This window comes from Gallinula chloropus (assembly GCF_964237585.1).
Source record: "Gallinula chloropus genome assembly, chromosome: 4".
Classification (NCBI taxonomy): domain Eukaryota; kingdom Metazoa; phylum Chordata; class Aves; order Gruiformes; family Rallidae; genus Gallinula; species Gallinula chloropus.
The window spans coordinates 11,108,839-11,122,726 of NC_140088.1; the positions used below are offsets into that span (position 1 = coordinate 11,108,839).

The following is a 13,888-nucleotide window of genomic DNA, read 5'->3' on the forward strand; positions in this document are numbered from 1 at the left end:
CCGTCAGTGAGGGAGGGCACAGGATCCCGAGAGCGGCGGGCAGCCGAGCCGCAGCGCCAGGCACGGCACTAGGGCAGGCAGGGACGAAAAGGGCTCGGAGGCAGCGTGAATCATCTCCCACTCACTCCCTCGCCCACCATTTACACCGCTCGCTCCCTCCCACCCTCCTTCTCCCCCCCTCCTTCCCCGCCGCCTCAGTCTCACTCGTTCTCTCTCCCCTCCTCTCTCCCACTCACTCTCTCCCCTCCTCTCCTCTCCTCTCCCACTCACTCTGTCCTCTCCTCCTCCCGTCTCACTCTTTTCACTCTTTCCCCTCCTCCCCTCTCCCCCTTTCTCTTTCCTCGCGCCCCCCTCATTCCCCTGTCTCCCTTCTCCTCATCTCCTCCTGACACTGCACTGCAGCTGCTCCTTCAGTCCAGTCCTGCCCGCTTCCCTCCCTCCTTTCCCTTCCCTCCCCCTGGGTGCCAGATAAACAAGGCGCGCAGCATCCTCGACAATCCCAAGCTTGGCTCTACATTTTCGAAAAGGACAAGAGAACGGGACGAGCCCACTCCCCTCCTTCTCCTCCCCCTTCCTCCTCCTCCTCCTCCTCTCCTCCTCCTCCTCCTCCCCCCTTCCCTCCCTGCCCCCCCACCACAGAAGGGAAGAGACAATTCTCCTCCGAGCAGCAGCAAACATGATGGCGGCAGCTCCCATCCAGCAGAACGGGACCCACACCGGGGTTCCCATAGACCTGGACCCGCCGGACTCCCGGAAAAGACCGCTTGAAGCCCCCCCCGAAGCCGGCAGCACCAAGAGGACCAACACGGGCGGTGGGTATATCCTCTGTCACCTCCCCCCCCCAACCCCCCCCCCCCCCCCCCGCCCAACCCACCCACCTCTCCGCTTCCCTACCTGCCTGCCTCCCCCTCTTTCCCCCCCAAACATTCCCATTTCTCTAATGTTATCATTCATCAAAATGGCGTCGGTTTTCAGCATCTACCGGTCTTTTTATTTAATATCCACGCTGGGGCTGCACAGCCGTGACCCTACGGAGACTAGGCGGGAGCACAAGGGGCTTCTGCAGCCTAGCCATCTCCCTCACCCGTTTAACGATGGGCGAAAATAAATGGCAGCTGGAAGGAGACGGCAAACGCACTTTCCTCCTTCCACATCCTCTGCGTTGCAAGTTGAATTTCAGCCTTGCCGTGCGTTTTCCTCCTCCTTGGCCTCACTTCTATTGTCAGCGCATACACGGCGTGTGTTTGTCGTGCTGGGGGCGAGGGCTGGCCGGTGGCGGGGGGGAGTCGCCTCTCGGCTGCGGGTACTCGCTAGTTAACATCCTGCTCTTCCTGGAGGAGATGAGTTATAACGGGACCAGCATCTCCTCTATCCGTTTGCACTGGAGTCGTCATAACAATGCACCGAGGCAGAGGTGAATTTATTTGCCCAATATTAAGAGCAGCGGGCTGGCTGCACATAGTGCATGGTTCAGCCAGCTATGTGAATACGGGTGGGCACGGCTGTCACACACGGGCACTTCTTGAGACGCTGATAGTCTCGAATAAGAGAAGGGAGGTGAACTGGGATCCTTCCTTCTGCTTAGGGGAAAAAGAAAACAAAAAAACCAAAGAAAGAAAACCCAACTTGGCGAAACAGGTTTCACGATAAAAAATCTTTATGTCCATGCCAATGGGACGTTGCCTTAATTACAAGCGAGAGACTAAGCCTGGGGAACCAGCAGACCCTTATTGTCTTGCACTTTTTCGGAGCCCGTTACGGAAGGTCCTTAGCCTTCAGTGTAGCTGGATTTAGCTGTGGGGTGAAGGCACAAGGCAATTGTGCAGTTGCCGAATCTGACTGGGAATCCTTTTTTATCTTCTCCCTCAATTCATTAAATGTATTTTTTTCCTCTTCCGATTGTGTGCTTTTAACACCAGTGGTGGGTAGAAGACTGGTATTGTCTATCTCGTCACCTTTTAAGTGTATTTAAAATAAGTGACTTAGGCTTTTGATCAATTGGGAAAAATTCTTCTTAATGTCCTTTAATTAATGAGCTTAAAAGAGATCATTGTCGCTTAAGAAGTGCTAAAGGAATACATCAGGATTACTTAGGCAAGTGATTTTACCCGCACCAACGTTGAGTTGTTTTCTTGGCAGTGGCTGAAATGCTTGGAATAAAACCCCACATTTTGGGTGGGTTATTTGGTAGCAGAGTAGTCGTTTTGCTCACTTAAGAAGAATGCAGGCAATAGCTAATTGCTATTCTCATGTGTTTGCTAATGACAAACAAATAGCCCATCAGAATTTACAATTCATTCCTTCTTAGTTTTGGCATTTCTTTTGCAAAATTTTCAAGTAAGGTTGTAGTTGTCGCTAGGCACGTTTTCGTGCAGGGCTTCATTTTTTTTTTAAAGGGGTCCAATCATTTCTGCATGTAGTAGGTAGCATTGGGGAAGAAAAAAAATATCTACCTTTGATAATATAATTTGGATATTACTCTTTCACTGGATGGTGAAAGAGCTGGTTCTTCAATTTTCTCATAATAAACATGCACATTTTAAAATATCAACGGTATAGCCTAATCACGTCTTGTAGAATGACGCAACTGGTTAGGTGTAAATGCATGAATTACTGGATGAGTTTAAAGATGTAGCGTTCTGTTTATTTGTGGGTTTGGGGAGGAAAAATCAAACTTTGTAAGCCATATTAACCATGCATATCTCAATTTTTCAGAGGATGGCCAGTATTTTCTAAAGGTCCTCATACCTAGTTATGCTGCTGGATCTATAATTGGGAAGGGAGGACAGACAATTGTTCAGTTGCAGAAAGAGACTGGGGCCACCATCAAGCTGTCTAAATCCAAAGATTTTTACCCAGGTAGGTGCAAAAATTAGCCAATTCTTTATTTTGAAATCCTATGGGATGTATGTACATGCCAGTATGTTTCATATATTGACTAAGCTTCTAGTGCAGCTGGAAGCATTATTTCTCAGAAAAGTATGTTACAGAGTGCAACAGTGAATAAAAATGTTCTGTATGGAACGGACTGGGCACTAACGCCTTGAAATATGTTTAGAGATGTTTACAACGTTTCTGCAAAAGAATATTTTCATTAACATTTTGATTGCTTTGTTTTTTAGTTTAAAATAAAAATAAATCCAGCTTTAAGGAACCAACTTGCCAGCTGGTGTAAAAATAATTGTTCGTTTGAAGTTTCCAGACATTGTAATGACAATTAAGCTAGAATGAGTAAAAATGAGAGGCGCCTCTTAAAGAATGGGCCATTTACTTTAAATCCATTATGTACCTTCTTTCTGCTTCACTGCTTTGTTCACTGGCTCTGGAGTGAAGTAAAGAGGACAAGTGCTGCTCTTTAGATATTCTTTATGTTTATCGTGATGGTGGAAGCAAACTCTATAATAGAAGTGAAATACTTTTGATGAAGAAAGAAATGAGGGTTTTATATCAACTGCATTAATGCGCAAGAAAAGTTTTTAAAATTTGCGTATAACAAAAATAAATGACAGAGTTAGAATTTCTCCTTTATAAGATTTAAGAGGGACTCTTTCATAATGATATACAAGATTTTATCTTCTGCAATTGAAGAATCGTTTTTTCTAAAGACAAACACATCAGAATTCTGTAGTTAAAGTTTGTTCCAGAGGACTTTAAAAACTGATGCAAAATAATAGTGTATCTGTCATTCTCTTTTGATTTTATTATTTTTGAAGAATAACTGGTGATTTCGAGTTAAATTGACTAGCTCTTTCCGACTCTTCTGTTGGAAAAATGAGCTGCTTTGCATTTTATCTTAACAAGATGACTGAATTCTACAAAATAGTAAAGACAGTTGTTATGGATGTAAACAGAACACTTAACACTGGAGCATTTAGTTTTCTTAACCTCGAACTTCAGTGTCAGGCAGAAGTGGATAATTTTTTAATTGAAGGTATTGTGGTCTATTTACAATGATGATTTTTGATGTGGAAACTTTAATGCACCTGTTGTACATCTCCTTCATAAGTCTAGTTTATATATACTAGAATGCTAAAGGTTATGGCGATGCATGTAGATTTTTCATGTTGAAAGATACAGTTTGTGATTAGATGCTTGTTGTCCTTTTATTTATTTTTATTTTCTTTAGAAAGTTAGAAAAAATGGTCTTTTATTTTGAAAGGTATGTTAGGGTGGGGGAAATAAAATCAATGTAGAATTGTGAAAACTCTTGGAAGAAATAAAAGCATTCAAAAGAGCCTGATTGCAGAATTAATAACATAATCTGGGTAAAGAGCCGCAATAGTAAATTAAATTCACTGTCAATAGATGAAAATGAAATAGATTTTCTGCATTATACATGAGGTGGTATCAGATATGCAAGGATGTTACAGAAAATTGGTGTTTATGAAGAATAATCCAAATACCAAATTACAAGTCTTTTCATTTTACTAGAGTTTATTTACACTCATTCGGAAAGGACGCTCAAAAGATTAGATCTTTTGTTCACTGCTCTAGCATAGGTCTTCTGTGTTCTGATTAAATCAGAATTACATATTTTTTCGTGTAGTAAATTGTAAAGATAAGGCAGTGGTAGCAGTAGAATCTTTGAAAAATTTAGCAAGCTGGAATGATGTGAGTAAAACCGCTTGCGACCAAAGCATTGTCTCTTAAAATCAGTAGCAATAATATAAATAACTAGGGCAGTGAGGCTCAAGCAGTTTCACTGTAACAGGTGCAAATGAAGTTCCAGTGTGCTTTGAATTTGCAGTCGTGTTGTGTTGTATAAAAAAAAGATGAGTGTTTTAAGGAAGTTGTTGACTGATACCTGCTAGAGCATCGAACAGGGATGAGAAATGGGTTCCAGCATGGCTAGCTTTTGTTAGTCTTTCTGTTTGCGTTTGACCAACAGCCCATGGAATTTTTGGAGGTCCTGGCATTCCCTGTGCTGATGGCTTTTGGGTTTCTTCCAGATTCTCAGACTCATATGGCATTAAGGAATACAAACCTTGTGAAGTTGCTAATATAAAGATATATTTTATTTTTCTTACAAAGTTTCTTCAACAATGATTCTGTTTCCTTATAGAAGTTATTTAGTCCATGCCTCTGATGCTTCTGACTATAAATGTGTTTAATGTATATTTTGCTGTGGAATGTTCTCTCGTAGAAGCTTTGTGAAACTTTTCTGTATTCCTGAAAAGTTCTAGCACAGTCTGGGAAAGTTCCTGTTTGGAAAGGAGGAAGTTGGTTGTAATACAGAAGTCATGAGTAGTTTCTATGATCTAATAGTGTTCTGTTTTTTTTTTCCTCTCTGTGATATAGGACTTCAGTATGCAGACTGATTTCTGTTGGAATTATTTTTGTGCATCAAAAGGTGACATAATTACTGAAGAATTAAATTGCAGCCTCTAATTACAAGAAATTGAAGCATAAACCAGTTTTGTGCTGAACATTTTAGTTTACAAAATAAGCAGCAGTATATAAATACTTCACTGTCCACTACAGTCATATTTTTTGAGTATACAACTTACTGTTCTCTTTTCAGGTTACCAGCTGACTTTTTCTAATTGTCTGGACTTCTGCAATTTGACTATGGTTATTGTGCTTAGAATATCCCTGATTCTTTCTGGTCAGGCTTGTCCCCCTAGATTAGTGGAAAAGGAATTAAAATGCCAAAAGATGGCCTACTTTTAAACTTAATGGTGCCTGATCCTTTCTGCAGAGAACTACAGAGTGTGTATTGACTAGTAGGTTCTGGTCAAAATTTTAAATACAGATGTAGCCATGCTACTTTAATGAAGTGAACTTCATTAAAAAAAGTGGTTGTTCCGTGAAGATCTTTTAATGTATACTTTTATTTTGGATACTATTAAGACAGAGTCAGCATTTCTGTTGTATTAAGCTCTCATTGTCTTGTCCGTTTCTCATTTCTGAATTGTAGTGAGCACTGGACTGAAAACTACTCTGGACATATGTATTTTTTTCCGTTGCAAATGCTGGCGTGCACTCTCGCTTGTTTGCTTTCTCTCTAATGCACTCTTGCTCTCCCTTTCTGTGCTCCTGCCCCAGTCTCTCACATACACACACGTGCACACACACGCACAAAATTATGTTACATCGCATCATGGTGTTTATCTTGCAACAGGATCTTGCCTGGTCTGAACTTGGGGCTTGAGTGAATTTGAGCTCGGTCAGTGTTTTTCAATTTCTTGGAATATGAAGTCATATGTGTACTGAAATTAGATCATATTAAGAGGAGAGATTAATAAAAACATAATGAAATGGGGATAAGGTTTTACTGCTTTTAACAATAGGTTAGCTATGCTGTTTTTATAGGAGATTTCTGATCAGTAGTGATCTAAATGTTTGGGGAACACAAAAGATGGGAGTTTCCTCTCTTGTGTAGACAGTGTATGAAGTGTTGCGTGGCTATGTTATTTTTACAAAGTGACTTGTATTTGAGATATTCAAGCATAAAACATCAGGGTTTTTTTTAAACATTCATGTATTACAGGAAGACTAGCTAGTCTTTGTGCATGTGCCTTTTTGAAAATTCTCTTATTCTGGCTTTTAAAAATGTTTCAAATGCATTGGATGTGTACGTAACACATTTACAGGAATTTATAATTAATAAGTTCACTTTCTAGCTTCATTGCTCCTATTAAATTGTTAGGAAGGGGAAAGGTGTAATATATCAAGTTTAGTTCAGCATTATTATTTCCTTTATATAATAACTCTTAAAAAACCCCTGAAGTCTAGTAGGGAAAATAATCTATTTTAAAAATCAACACCTGAAACAATGTGGAAGTGAAATACTGTTTAACTATGGAAGAGAAAAAAGGTTAATGGAGTTAAAAGCAAGAATATTGAGAGATATTACCTGTTGTCATGCTTTGAGGGTGGTTTGTCATACATCAATAAATGCATCTTGCTTTTATTCTTGATACTTTTTTCCTAAAGTGTTAGTTTTAGATAATTGAGATCTCTTTAAGTATATATCTACGATGTTCAGATTGTTGTAAACATTTACTCTTATGAGTAATTTTGGGGATAGTGGCACTGAGGAAATGATTAAATAGTGAGTAGAGATTTCAGAGGTGGAACCCAGAGCTGTGGAGGCTTGTAAAATAATCACTGGAATTACTGATCTTTCTACTAGTTTAAAAAAAAAAAAAAAAAAGGCCAACCACTAAAACCCCCCAAGTGTTGATTGCCAGCTGTTCGGAGAGATAATTCTCAGTTGGACAGTTGTCTGTTGCCTGGTTACTGGAACAGAATAAAAAAAGTTAGCTTGTTAGCCAAAAGATCCTCAGTATTTTACATTTAAAAGGAAGTTGAAACTGAATATGTAACTCGATACAATCTTGAGATTCTTAAATATCCAACTCACCCAGTGTACTAGCTACTCATTTAGTAGGCCTATAGCAATTTTGAGTGGAATTTTAGCTAGAAATTCTGGACTGCTTTCTTCTACATGTGGGGATCTATTCATGTTAAGTGAATAAACTTTGACAAGTGCTGTGTCTTTGTTTTGTATAAGGAAAGCTTAAAACAAATTGTGATAGATTTGGAATTGCTAGTATAATGTTAATATATCATAGAGACCAATTATATAAAGAACAAAGTAAGGATGGCTGTTATCACAGGGAAATGCCATATTTAATAATTTTCAACTACTTATGTTTTGTATAGTTTTCAATATAATTGAAAACCAAATGATTCTCAGTAGATTAGAAAATTTATGTAGATGAAAGTGCTTCTAGTAAGAGTACTGGGTTTTTTTTATAAAGTTGGAATTTCTGTAAAGCAATTATTCACCAAGAATACCTATTTTCTTGACTCATATATTCTGGAAAAAAAGAGACAGCAAAACATAACAAAAATAGCTGAAGATGGTATGCGATGAAAACTTTGTATTTTTGTCTTTGACAGTTCAAAATTTCCATACAATACATTGATGGTATTTTGCAGATAGACTGAAGCTTTAGTGACTGCTTGTCAAAACATAGGTCTCGGAGCTAATATTTAAAAAAAAAAACAAGCAATACCTGAATCTTTTAATTGTTTTCACTTCTCCTTTGCACAGTAAAGGAAACATGGTCTTGCTTTTCTTAATGATTGTAACCTGTAACAAGCAGTAACTTTTTCAAATACTCTTTGATTTTGTTTGTTCTTTAATTGCATTAACTTAGATATTATCCCCAGTAGCTGACCACAGGATTTATTTTGTCAGTGATTGATAGCTCTTCATCCAGGGAAGAAGATCTTGGATTTAGTGAATTTGCCAGACTGGCTTTTAGAAATGGAGCACAGAGGGATTTGGGAGGAGAGCTTGCTCCTGATTTCTGTCTTGTTTCTGTCTTTGGACACTGCCCTAGTACAAAGTTAAGCAACATCTGTAAAGATTTGAGTGGCAAACATCTCTCTGGGACTCATCACTGAATCCTGCAGCAGGTGCAGTCAGCTTTGCAGTCCATCTTAAAAGAGGTTAGTTTGCTTTTTAACATTTATCAGTATGCCAGTAGGAGATTATGACTTGGTAAGGAGTGTGGTAGTTTTCAGTTGTCCAGTGTTGGAATGCTGCAGGTAATTGGGCTAGACTGGTGAGAGCTGTGGCAGTGTGCTTCTCACGTTGCACTGCAGCTGCTGTTGATCTTAATTAATCTGACCCTCAGAGGCTGCAGCGTCATGGTATAAAACGCAATACATACTAGAAATGGAAAGGCTGCTTTTTTGACTCTTATTGATGGTTGTGTTCCTAGGTAGGCCTTTTGGTTTTCTAATTGGATTTGTTTGACACTAGTCTAAAAATTCTTAATGTACTTCAATCTAAAACTGTGATACATTTTTTCCTGTTTATCAAATATATCTGTGTGGTAATGAAGCTGATAAATCTGTTTTTGAAATGCCACCATTATAGTGGACCTAGCAAAAATATTTGTGTTTATTCTGACAACAGACAAAATTGTCTGTAAAGGAAAAGAGTTATATTGTTCATGCCTGGTATGAATTTCTGTTGGACCATAGTATATGCTCTGTAGTGAGGTATGCTTGGCACTCATGCTGGCTAGTGTGGTCATGTGATTCTTTTAAGGATTTCTAGTAACATTGGAACAGATAAAATATGAATTTTGGTGTTTGGTTGTTGGAATAAATGAGTGTGCTCTGTGTGTGTGAGACTATTAATGTACTGCAGATACACAGCTATCTTCTTCCTGATTGCATGACACTGCTTCAGGAAAGTATCAGGATCTTTACATTCACCCTGGTATTCGGGGCCATTCTGTTTTTTCATACCTCCAAGGGAATATCAAACAGGATTTTAGCCTAGAGATATTTTAAATGTTGCATTAGACTTGTAAAATTCTATTCTATCTTATTTTTGTTTTGGTTTCAGCAGTATTTGCATTCCAGTTTGTGATTATTCATAGTATTAGGAGGATTAACTACATTGGCTGTATTTTGATTTAAAAATAGAGAAATTATTGTCAGGATACTGTTTTATATTTCCCCTGTATTTTATAGACATACTAAATATTTTAACACATAATAAGCTAAGTTCCTATCCCACCATATTAACTTGTTTTTACTTTAACACGTTTGAGAATTAGGTATGGTTGAATCTGATTGGGGTTTACTTAATATGAAGCGTGCTGTTCTTGATTATAGCCAAGAATGAAAATTCACTTGCAGATACTTAACTGGTCTGATTGAACTGTCAGTTTAAGACAGGATTTGGAAGCATGTCTATGGAAGTCAGATCCCAACTTTTCAATGCTAGTATGCCTTTGTAACTTTTGAATATTAATTTATCAGTCTTTGGTTGAGCTAGCTACGAGCAATGCTCTTCTTGACTTGTGAATTGCAATGCATTTTCTGTAAGCTTTAATGTCCTGCTTAATTGATGGACAAAATTGTCTCCTTCATAAAAGGCTAGAGAACATAGGTTGATGTATGACAAAGCTGATGTAAATAAGTAGTTATACTACTAGAGGTCACTTGAAAGAATAATATATTAGGGACCTGGTTTAAAGTTATATGCTAGTGATATGAATAGTCTGGGGTCAGATTCTTGTAAAGGAGGAAGAGATAACCTTGTCTGCTTCTGTTAGCATTTTTTGGATATAAAGCAGCATCAATCTCAAACAAAATTTCATGTTTGCCTGGTCTTGTAGGTTTTGATTGTGAAAGACTAAACATCTGTTTTTCATCATTGATCTCTCACTGCATCCTGCAGGGCCTGTCATCTCAGCATTGACAGGATCAGATGAAAAATACAATCGATGTGTTGACATTTTTTTGAGAATCACTCAGGTAAGATTACTTGTTATAAAGAACTACAGTGAAATTCATGGCTGCTGCTAATGTTTCACCAGTTGGAGCCTTTGCATTCTCAATCATTAATTAAATTAGATACTGAGGTTCTCTGCATGTTCCCTTGTTTCTATTTTAAAAGCACTTTTTGTGCCTTGCTCAGTGCCATTTAACTCTCTTGTAAGTTCCCACATAAAGAGCTTCACACATTTGTTACTATTTTCCCCCACTTCATAGAGTGGCACCTGTTTGCTTGAATCAAGAACCATAGTGCACACCTCCAAAGCTTTTGGAAGACTTGTATGTACATGTATTTCATTTTACTCTCAAGTAATGACTTTAGCTCTTTTTAGATTCTTCATTGACAACATGGGGAAGAAAATTTTTTGTAGAGAACCAGATAATCAGAGGCAGCAGCAATTTATCACCTTCTAGTGTGTTCTAAACACTGATTTTCAAACTGTACACGAAAAATTACAATGGTGGAGTCTTTCTTTTGGTAAAATAAATTATTGAAAACCTTTATGTAAAGTCATGCCCTGGAAAAGTAGGAAATGGCACATTTCCATTCAGTTGGCTTCGTTGAACATCCAAATATGCTTATGGAATTAAAACTATCAGAGTGTATGCCCAAAGAATTGGGCAATGAAATGTCATAGCTGTGAGGGAAGGGGGAGGAAAGACCAGTTGGGCCATATGCCGACATTAAGCCTCAGATAGATCAAGCTCACATTTTATCCTCGTCTCTGTAATCTGGCATTTCCTATTGCCAGAGTGTAGGTAGGATAGTGTGTAGTAATAGCAGGAGCAGCAATTCAGGTGCTGCAGCAGGTATTGAGCATCCATTTTGGCAGCAGTATTGAGCGGGAGTTATAGAATACTTATGCTTCATTGTAATCTGGCAGCCTACCAATAATTTTCCCAAGGAACACACACACACACACAAAAAAAAAGGTGGATTTTTAGCATTTTATTGACCTGGATTTGAATAAAACTTCTATGGAACAAGAGAGGCTCTTCGAGCATTCTGTCTGTGTTGATTTCCAAAGGTCTGCAATGAAACGCTGCTACTGGATGCCTTAAAGCTTTATAGAAAATTGGGTTGTTGTAATGAGCAGTGTTAGACATAGAACATGTATGGGATTTGTTTTCTGTCTTGCATGTGTCTGCACACTTCATTCTTTGTATGTCTTCTACTTACTACGTTAGATGAACACTTGGCAACTCTGTCAATCTAATGTAAAAACCAGGTCCCCCAGGAACTCCTTATATCACTTCCTAACTCCTGAGTGTTTTACTGTGAAGTGCAGCACACCTAAGTCTGCCAGTTTGTTGGGAATACCCTTCCGCAATTGACATCTGATTTCTAGTGTAGTGAAACGCTCAAAATAGAAAAAAGGAAGTGTTAACTTTGCAAGGTTGTTTTGGTTTTTTTTTCCCAGGGTTATAAGTTATTGTGGTTTTGTTTAGGTTGGTAATGCCAAGTGCTCATCTAGTATTTGCACTGCTTTTAACAAAAATAAAATATGTACTTTATAGTTTTAAGCTGTCTAGTTCTGAATGGATCTACATTTATGACTAGCTGTTCTAGTAAGTGCCGACCTGATATGTTAATATTTAAATTTTGTTCTGATGATTTCATCCCAAATGAAATTTTGTGTGACAAACAGATAAACTCTTAGGACCGAACAGGAAAGAGCATCTATAAAACGTGTATAGGCAGTAGCTCTTCATTTTACTTAAGTTCATCATGAGTTCTTTCCTTTACAAGAAGGAAACAAATGGTTCCTTGTCTAGTAGATTTTAAAATAGGTTGTTAAACCCAGTATTTTTATGTGTATGTAAAACTCCACAATGAATTGCTACCCTCAGAGCTTTAGTCTTGCATATTCTTGATGAGAAAATCAATGAAATGGTCCGCTATATTTTTCTTCCTTTAGGTTTCCTGTCCTTCTTAAAAACCCTCAAACCCTCATTTTATGCAAATGTTTTATAACCTTCCAGTTGTTAGAGACATAGAGTGGGCAGTGCTAGCAAGGTGAATGTTTTAATTAGAAATTAGCTAGGTATAAAAACATTATTTTAATTTTAAATGGTACTTTTGTGGTCAGCAGCTAATCATTCTCTTGTTTCTGTATTACCTTTTCCAGTGGCTCATGGTTTTTATAGCACTTACTATTTGAAAGAACTTGGCTTTTGATGTTCAGAAGTAGTTCCAGTTCTGCCCTTCACATTTCGTTACCTTAGCACTTTCTGATTCGGAGGGCGCAGACATGAGAAGGACACAAAATTTAGTCTTCCATAATTGTAAAATAAGTACCTTGATTTTTCCCTTCTCCAGCACACATGTTTATGCTTACAATGAGGAAAAAAGAAATTCCTCATTATTTATCTACTTTTTGTCCTTTTTTTGACAGAATAACTTATTAAGATGGTGTGTAAATGTTTTCAGTGTTGGCTAGTCCAGGAATTTAAAATTCATCGTATGCAAAATTCTTTTTGTGTGCTTTCTTCTGTAAAGAAAACTCTGCTTGTAAATTTTGGCAACTTTACATTGGCTGTCTGGAAGTAATTGATTTTTTTTTTCATTATTTATTTCTTTTTAAGTATTTGGCTTTTTACTAGAAAGGCCAGTTGTCATTTAGATGCCTTGATTCTCCCAATACAAACTTTCGGAAGTGTTGACAGCAATATAGTCAGGGTTGAAGTATGTCAACTGCAACTGAAATGTAATGACCTTTTCCTGAAAATATGCATATACTTAAATAGGCTCCTAAGATAATACAGGGATTTTTTTTCTGTGAAATTTTACTGTGTAGGAGATCAGAATAGGTGATTGTAATCCTCTTGGTAGTTGTAAACATCAAGGTGTCTTAATTTGGATGTTTTTTCCTTGACAAAAATTCTATAAATACCAAAGTAAGAAAGTATGCAGGGGGTTTAGTGTAAACATATATATGTATATTACTAGCAGTGGTTTTATATGAAGTGGTTTTTGTATTGTAAATCATGCTTAATTAGGAGTTGCAGATAAACTGATGATGGCTGTCTGATAGTCAAGTGTGCTTAAAAATAAAAATATTTCAAAAACTATTATAAATTTTGTATTCTTAGTATGACTTACTTCAGTAGGTCTAGGAAGAGGTGTAATGTTACAATACTAATTTAAAGGAATTACTGAATTGTAATGCAATTTATTGGCAAACCAAAGGAGAATGATGCCATATTTTATAGGAATTGATCCTGGTTTGTAAACAAACAGATGTGTGAACTGTAGAGCAGATTCAGATACGTAGGTATTCTGGAATCCTCATAGGTAAGTTTATGTAGAGGGGAAGACCAAGATGCCTTAGGACATGAGTAGACTTTATCTCTGCATATTGAATATTTTTTAACGTTTCACTCTGCATTAAATAGGTTCCAGTGTGTTAAACCCTTTAGAGTGGAGCAATTTTCACATAGAATTGAAATGCTGGAATCTAAGGGGATTGTGGCTTCATATTGGATTTCTCTATCAATGCTTGTGAGGAGAAATGACTTACTGGTGACATCTACTTCAAGGTGTGGGAAATGCCCTATATTTACCCCCTTCCACAGG

At 37.9% G+C, this 13,888-nt stretch overlaps 1 protein-coding gene across 4 annotated transcripts in view; it reads left to right on the top strand.

The window, feature by feature from the left end:
- Positions 1–676: 676 nt before the first annotated feature.
- NOVA1 (NOVA alternative splicing regulator 1) overlaps positions 677–13,888 on the top strand; it is a gene marked incomplete at both ends in the record, with an annotated part of 139,925 nt that continues 126,713 nt past the window's right edge. For 3 of the 4 annotated variants that reach the window (XM_084262693.1, XM_084262694.1, XM_084262695.1), the window contains 2 exons: positions 677–812; positions 2,716–2,859. In XM_084262693.1, coding sequence (XP_084118819.1) covers positions 677–812; positions 2,716–2,859 — 280 coding nt within the window. Of the gene's footprint in view, positions 813–2,715; positions 2,860–13,888 lie in introns of those variants that run through there. The other variant, XR_014617233.1, reaches the window with a different exon arrangement.